Source organism: Limulus polyphemus, unplaced genomic scaffold (genome assembly GCF_000517525.1).
Source record: "Limulus polyphemus unplaced genomic scaffold, Limulus_polyphemus-2.1.2 Scaffold714, whole genome shotgun sequence".
NCBI classification, from domain to species: Eukaryota; Metazoa; Arthropoda; class Merostomata; order Xiphosura; family Limulidae; genus Limulus; species Limulus polyphemus.
In genome coordinates, this window is record NW_013666324.1 from 17233 (window position 1) to 26074 (window position 8842).

General features: G+C 30.8%; 1 protein-coding gene across 1 annotated transcript in view; it reads left to right on the forward strand.

Moving 5' to 3' along the window:
* The window catches only part of LOC106460121 (semaphorin-2A-like), a gene marked incomplete at its 5' end in the record, with an annotated part of 18006 nt that extends 14524 nt beyond the window's left edge, over positions 1 to 3482 (forward strand). The window contains 4 exons of the mRNA XM_022386769.1: positions 415 to 420; positions 1025 to 1050; positions 1138 to 1247; positions 3429 to 3482. Of these exons, the coding sequence (XP_022242477.1) occupies positions 415 to 420; positions 1025 to 1050; positions 1138 to 1247; positions 3429 to 3482 (196 nt within the window). The remainder of the gene's footprint in view (positions 1 to 414; positions 421 to 1024; positions 1051 to 1137; positions 1248 to 3428) is intronic.
* Positions 3483 to 8842: the final 5360 nt, after the last annotated feature.

Here is an 8842-nt window from a genome sequence, read left to right on the forward strand (position 1 = left end):
CTTTAAAAATTGGAGTAGTCTTTCAAGAAAAGAAACAACGTTGTATGTGTGCGCGTGTATGTATATGTATATATTCTGGCAGACATCTCAAAACAAGCCAATCATTTAAGTAACTATTAAAAATTTGTCAAAAATCGTTTTCTATCTTTTATTTTTTTCTATTTTTATATAGCAAAATGTGCTAAAAATGTATTAAACTTAAAACAGCATTATACTCATGTCAAAAGTTTTATAGCTAGGGGATGTTTCTTTAAGTAACTCATTTACAAAGTAATTTTCATTTACAGAAAACATTTTATAATTTTAAAATGCTAAAATATATCAAATTTAAAAATATTAGAGGTGTTGTTTTGTTTGCTTTGAATTGTATGTGAAGGTTACTTTAATTTGATTTATGTATGTATGTATGTGAAGGTTATTGTGTCTTTTGTATCTATATGAAGGTTAATGTATCTTTGTGTATATATTGTGAAGGTTATTATATATTCTGTATCTATGTGAAGGTTAATATATCTTTGTGTATGTATTGTGAAGGCTATATCTTTGTATGAATCTGATTTTACTGTATATTTATGTGTGCATGTATAGATTACTATATCTTTATATATCTGTGTGAAGGTTACTATCTTCATGCACATTTATGAAGCTACTGTATATTTGTGTACATATTGTTAAGGTTACTTAAGCTTGTATGTATGTGAAGGTTACACTATCTTGTATGTACTTGATGTTACGGTGTCTTGTATGTATGTATGTGAAATTACTGTTGCACAGACAACTTGAAGTTTTACTCAAAATCACATTAAAAAGTTATTTTCCATTATTATGGTTTTAAATTGCCTTTAAAAGCACTCTTTGCACTTTATCAACATGGACGTAAAGAAAACCATGGATATCGGTATTGGGACCAGAATTTTCTGCATCGTCAACCGTCATTCGTCTTCGTCACATCAAGGTAACAAGGCACTGTCTGTTTATAGTAAAGAGAATCAAGAAGTGGGAATTTATAATGCAGTCAACAAAGGCAAGATGTTGACTTGACAGGGTCAACTTAAGTGAATAGCACTTTTTCTTGTGTGTTTATTGGAGAATTTATTTTTTCATGGGGTATCTATTAATGTTTTCTTCCTGTTTCAGAAACATGCAACCCTCCCACGGAGCTGGAATACAAACAGATCTACTCAAACTGGTGTCGAGAGTTTGAGAAATACAAATCAGCCATGAACACCTGGCAACATAAGCAAAATGTATGTATTTAACCATGTTTGTAACTTTCCAAATTATACTTGTGGCTTATAATTCTAGCTAGTTATGGTAATTTCTGTTTTTTGTATCCTGGAACCTCAATGCCAAGTGAGTGCTTTATCAACTGACAGAAAGGGTTAACCAACCAACACTTGCTATTGAGGTACTTTTTTGTTTTTTCAACAAACTCAAACTACGACACCGTGTAGTTTCACAGTCTAGCTCTCCTCCGGAATCTTTTGCTTGCATCTGTAAGTAGCACTCTTTTTTGCAGTACAAGCAACTGAAACTAAAACTTACTAACATATTTTTATCTTTTGTGAATACTGAAAGGTATCATGGGTATTATGTGATCTTACATTCTTCTTCAAAAAAATGTGATATATCCTTATAATATGTGTATTCATTTCATCTAGACACCACTATAAATATAACACAACAGCATTTTTATACGTTTTTCACCTTCCTTCTCACTGTTAAAACAAATATGACACCCATCAGTCCACTTGTAAGACAGAATTACACCTTATATAATATATGCAATACTTGTTTGTCAGAATGAATCTTCTATGCCCCCAGTGGCTCAGCAGCAAGTCTGAAGGCTTATACCGCTAAAAAACCAGGTTTAGATAATCGTGGTGGGAGCATAGATGGCCCATTGTGTAGCTTTGTGCTTAACAGCAAACGAACAAAAAAAAAACATCTTCCACCTATTCTCTTTTCAAAAGACATGTAACTTCCACATTTTATGTACTTCTTTATAAAACTTGATAGACAAACTTTATCTGTTAAAAAAATTTGACGTTTACTTTATTACCTTCTCTTTCCAACCAAGTTACTAAACATGTAAAATAAAGGTGTTTTGGACTAGATGATACTAGAAAATAAATACAGTTGCACATGTTCAACTTAAATATTTAGTCATCTTGAAAATAAGAAACAGAAATATATTTGTGATAGATGGCCATTTTTTGAGCTTGTTACTAAATTCTGGAAAAAAAAAAAGGCTTTATATCAAACAAGCTGAGGTACCTGTCCTTTGTCCAGGTTATCAACTTAAAAAAATGTGTGGGTGGATGTTATGATAAATAATGCAAAAATCCTAATTTTCACACAATGTATCTATAACATAGCATGTTATTACAGTTTTCATTATTACCTCACCAAAGTTTTGTATAAGCTTTAAGAACTCTATGTTTATATACTAAAAACATGGTATACACTTTGTGATAGTCAAGGTGATTTTGCATGAAGAGGTAGTGGCGGTATGGGTGCTTTCTGTTACCGTCTTTCAAAACCAACCTCTTAATATCTTTCCACACTGTTTCACATTAATAATTATTTGATGGTCATTGGCTGCGGAGTGTCTTATGAAGACTTACTGCTGTCCCACCAGGGGGAAGAAGATTTAATAGTTTTTTGTTTTGTGTAAGAATATGGAACTGTATATGAAGGTAGTTATTGTTATTTACGTCAGAGATAACAAATGCTTAATAACAGCAATATTAGGGGGTAGAAGGGTTCTGAACCCCCATTAACATGCCCATTGTTCCAAACTATCATCTCACAAAGTTTAATTGAGATTGGCCCAGCATCCTAGAAGTAGTTAGATAAGGGACAAACAGACAGACACACAGATTTTTGTGATTTAATAGTTTTTGTTTTTAGTGTAACAATGTGGCGCCATCTATGAATGTAGTTAACGTTAACTTACATCAAAGATAATAAATGCTCAATAACAGCAAAAATGGAGGTGGAGGGGTTTTGAACCCCCATTAACATGCCCCTTGTTTTAGACTATCATCTCACAAAGTTTGGTTGAGATTGACCCAGTGACCTACGAGAAGTTAGATAAGGAACAGACAAACACACAGCTTTTTGTGCTTTATACATATATAGGTCCAAATTAATTACTCATTTTAAACATAATAATAATAACATAATAACATAATAAAAAACATAATAGATGACAGAAGGAAATGAAAAAGGTTAGTAAGTCTACTGTATTACTTATTGTAGATATATGACATTATTTTGTTAAGTGTATAGATTTAGTTGCTCCTCAGTTGGTCAATGTTAATACAAAGAATTAGACTTTTATGAAAGAACACTATTAAGTAGAACATATTTTGGATGTTTCTTTGTCTTTGTTAACATAGTTGCTAAAATTTTTTATTTTCCAGAAATGTCAAGCTCATTTAAATGATGTGATCTACAGCAGAGCGCCATCTGTCTGAACCTGTGTTTTCTCAACCACCCCTCACCCCCGTTCGTGTCAGACTGTAATGATAATTCTGTATTGTTCTGATGCTAGATTTTTGACTTGGCATTTATTAATAATGTGTGTGGTTACCAAACGGAGAAATGAAAACTGCTCCTCAGACATTGTAATTTAAAGAGAAAAAACGGTTTTCACGCATCCTAGACAGCTGTGAAAACTATGGAACCATGTTGCTTAGAAGATGTGCTTTTTTTTTATTGCGAGGGTTGGGTAATAGTTAAGTTTTTGTGAATTTTTCAAACAGTTGGCAAATAAACAACAATTCGAGAAGTTGGAGATTGACCAATGTTGTATGTGGTGCACTACTCAAGTGACTTCCAGTGTGAGGACTAATGCATGTAATTTACTTGTGTAATGTAAGTTAATAACAGTTTCAACTTTTGTGGAATGTTGGATGATGGCGATCTTCATTTGTGTCTTCAGAATTTCAGCTTTTTTTTGGATATCTTCTATATCTTGTCTTGAAAAAAAAAAGAAAAGACCCATCTTATATAAGCCTCATCTTTGATGCTACGCTTTTTCTACCTCTTATCTGGTAAAGTGAACCATGTGTTATCAGTTTGACATGTGTATACTAATTACCAGGAGCATACCATGGTGAAGTATGATAATACAAATGAACAAACGTATCTTCTTTTCATTTTTTATGTGGAATCGTACACTCAGATTTGTTTTGCTAAATTACAACTTTGTTTCTAAATGTGATTCTTCTGCAGTTGTTTTTAAATATATATAATTATAGCATTTAAATTTCTAATTACATGGTAAAGAAGTTTGATATGTCTTTTTTTTCTTTGTCATTACTTTGGAAAGCAGTTCAAAGATGGTAATTGGTTGGCAAAAAGTATTTTTGCTATTTATAAATATTTTCATTTCCTCTCTAAAAGGTGTGTATGCAACTCTTCATCATAAAAACTATAGCAGAAATACATAATGAAGAAACTTTAAAATATATAGAGAGAGAATTTTTTTTGTACCTACCTCTTGCAAATAAAACCAGAATATTCCAAAATGTAGAAAAAAAATATTTATTTGTCACCACCAATATCTTCAAAGCAATGTGTTAAATTTTACAGTTTAAAACACTAAGTAAGTTTATGCAAAGTTTATGACAATACTGTACTTATTCCTGCAAAAAGTTAGCAGTATTTTTCTTATTGAATGGTTTTTTCATGCAACATGTTTACTGGTAAAAATCTCTATGTTATTGTGAAGAAAAAAGTAAATGAAGATTTGTTTCCTTGTTGCTTAATTAACTGTTACAGAAGTGTATTGGTTGTGAAGAATTACAACATTGTTTGTCATTAAAAAACATTTTTTGCTCAAAAATAGAAAATGTGTAGAAAGCAATATTATGTATAAAGACAAAATATTGTTTTTCTTGAGTCACTTGGAAAAATTTCTGTCGAAGCGACAGGGATGTAAAAGTATTTAGAACTCTATAAAGCAGTTAAAAAGTTTGTATTTCAAAGTACTGCTGATAGTTTTGTGTGTAAAGCTGCTCACAGATTTTTTTGTTAGGTGTATGAAGTGTAAAACTGAATTGTTTTTACCATGTGATGGGCATCATTGGTTCTTGAATTGAACCAGTGTAAACCTGGTTAAAAACCTGACTTTAAAAACAAGTTGTGTTGAAGTGTAAGAAGGTTGGTGATGCTAATATCATAGTATACACAGTTTTTTTAATAAATATGAACATTATTAAGAATTTGGGAAACTTTTCAGCTTATACAGGTGTGTGTATGTGTGAGTTGTGTAACGTTTTATGTTTAAGTTTTTGTGAGATAAACAGTAAAATAATTTCCTAGCCACTGTTGTATAACAGTTTTGGTGTTGTTTTTTTTTTGAATGATGTATTATTAATACCAGTCTACTCATTTTCTGTGTTTAGTATGATGCTGTTAATAATGGAATCATAAACTCTACACTTTATATTGTGTTGCAAAACACAAATCTCCAGAAATTACAGGATCCCACTTCACAGATGGGGAGTAGATTTTGGAAGACAACGTTTTAAAAATTATTGAGTATACTATTTGGGATGGGGCTGAAGAGAAGTACTTAAATTAATGTCAATTATCGATATTTAGGTTTAAAGAATCCAAAACAAACTGGAACTCAGATCCAGGAAGATCCAGCATAAATTAAGAACAGGCTATGTAATGATTTTCCTAAGTTGTAGTAATAACATAATGTTTTGTTTATTTGTTTTTGTACAAAATTCATCCTAAACCACTAAATTATCGCATCTGTTAGTTAGGCTTAGGGTAGTATAGTTACAAATATAATATTTCTTGTGTATCATATATTCGTGCGAATTTCAATTTCTCTGGTTCCATAATTATTTCCAGTATTGACCACTGGGATTTAAATTGGAATGGGACTGTTCGGGAGTAATGTATTGACTACTTGAGTCAAATGTCAATTGGCGATGCAACCAAGGCAGTCTTACAATAATAATATTTTCTCCTTTAGACAAAAACAACAAAACCACGTTTCATGATATTCTATCCAGCAGAAACCAAACGCTGTATAAATGTAACATAGCACATTCTTGAACGTTTTATGTTAGTGCCAAACAATATTGCCTCTATTTGTTTATACTATCTAGTGAACTATTACCAGTTCAGATTATCATCTTATATTCTGACCTACTGTGCTCACTGTGTGACTTATTGAAAGTTTAGGTTTAAGAAACGTATGAGCTTCGTGTAAGGAATAAAAACTTCTGTCTATTAACGCTCATTTCCGAAGTCGGTGATCTGTGTTTGTTCAGAGAAACCACCAAATAGTGGATCACATCAACTGAAAAATAATGTAATCTGCTTAAACACAGTAGTCTGAGACTAAGCCTAATTGAGTGTGAAAAGGAAAGTAAAGGAGACCTATTTTCCAGGATTAGGGGTTTCTTCCCTGGAACGTTGGAATGGATGATGTTACGATTTCTATGATGAACTAATATATATGTATTTTCTATTTTATGTTGTGTTTCTATTGAGTAAGGGTTACAAACCATTATTGCAAGCCTAACCATAGAGCTAGATATTTTGACGACTACTTCATACACGTTTAAGTTCGTAACTTCAACAATAAAAGAACTGTAAAATAAATGTTTAATTTCAAAGGTTTTTAATACACCGTTTAATTATATTTTTATTTTCAATACATCTTTATGTAACGTTGGTGTTTTCCTAGTAAATTTTGTGATATTTCATGAAATGTCAAGTTCTTTAACTATTCAAGAAATGATGATCAGATGTAACTAAAAGCAATTTAATGTTATAATAAAAAAATTATGAAAATTATTTTAATATACCAAAGTTTTTATTATTTTTTTCATTACAAAAGCCTTGTGTAGCTGAAAAAATACCCATAAAATATAATCGTTTTCTTTTATTCTCATTTATATGTTTTTCTCTTCTTAAACATCTTGTAATGCCATGTAATTCACGTTGAACTGATATATAAAAAAATATATATTATTTTGTATCGAATATCATTTTATTTCCTGGTAAAATTAATGCAGTCGGGTGCTAATATATCTTTCTGCTAGCTATGTTTATAGTTTTAATAAAGATCCAAGGTTTTATCGTGTTAAAAAAAATTAGGTTAAAATATCCATAATAATATGTAAAATCTCGTGTTGAAGTTAATCATAATTGTGTACACTGGAAAGAGAGTACGCATTTACAAAACGAGCGGAAAATTTCAGAAAAACAATTTATGATTTAGCGTTAAGACCGAAAGTAATAAGTAAACTTAACAGGCACTCTTAATTATTTCCCGAGTAAGGCGTTAAGGAGATATTCGGGTAAACCAGATAAGAATGTGACAAAAATTTTTACAATGTTGTTTCATCTTAAGTCTCATTTTTTTAAATATTTTATTAGGATCATTTTAAAGTACTTGTACATGTACACGTGTATTAAAGAGTTTGGTATTAACTGAGTGACAGTTGCACTTTTTTCAGTGGCAACTTTATTGTTTTTGTTTCTAGTTTTCTTTTTTTCCATATATTTTTAACTGAAGCATTTTTCTAAAGAGACTTTTGGAAAATTCCTGCAAATGCTTAATTTGGTGAGAAAAAGAATTTTTTTTATATCATCAAAACTTTATTTTGTGTTATTTTTGTCCTAACTTTAGCATCTTGTTCGACACATTGTATTTGAATAGAACAAATAAATGGCTTCCGAAGTGTACAGCGAACATTTTGTTATTCAGTTTTTGTTAAAAGTAATTTCGTTTTATTTTTCTAGTTTTTAATATTGCCATAAATAAAACAAAAAGTACAATTGAAAATAAAGTTCAGTTTTGTGAATCAGTTTTTTATTTTATTAAATAAATACCGTCTGCTCCAAAATAAGAAAGTTATCAGTAGCAATATTGGATTTTATAATAATAGGCCTAATGTTAGAATGTATACCCAACAAAAGTGTGTTATGATAGGCCTATAGTCGCATCCCATTTAGCGAAGTTATAGGTGGTATAGATCGAGTTGCAAATGAATTTTCCCCTTTGATCCGTTTGTTCAATGATACTTCGTTGTGCGCTGGTTAAAAAATAAAAACTTTGAATATATAGATATGTATATTTTTGTGTTACATTACTTTTTTTATGTTAAAATCATCACAACTTTATTTATATTAAAGATATTAAGTATATGTTACACATTTGACTGTCGTAACTTTCTATAGTAAAATCTTTGACATGTAAAATTGATGTTTTTAAAACAAGAACAACATATTGTTACGACAGCGGAAGTCACGTGACTCTAGTAACACGTCATTAACTTCTAGAATTATCCTGAATGCTCTAGCGTTTACTAGGTTTCGGTATTCTTTTATATATATAAAACCGGCCAAGAAGCGACTAATTGACTGTTGAGTCGAGTACGTGAGACGTTCGTTGTGAATTATAGCGTTTGTTATAGCGCGACTGTGGAAATTAAGTGTATTGCAAAGTTGTATTTAGAAAGAATAAACCAGTTTTATTTAAGAAAGGACTTGTATCGCTAAAGTTTCTTCGGAAAGAAATTATACGGAAAATTAACGACCGGAGGCGTAACAATATAATAGAATTACCTAATTTTGTATTAAACCGTAAGTGACGAACACAACCGATATAAAATCACTGTGGAACGGAATGTATTAGAACTACATTTTAACATTATTAAGCATTTCATAGGTGGTATTATGGTAATGGAAATTAATCGTTTTTGAGAATGGTATATAACAGCACTGAAGCAAAATATTTCATAAACTAAGATCACAAAGGTGTGTTCAGATCGGGGATTCATAATTACCAAGACGGGGATAA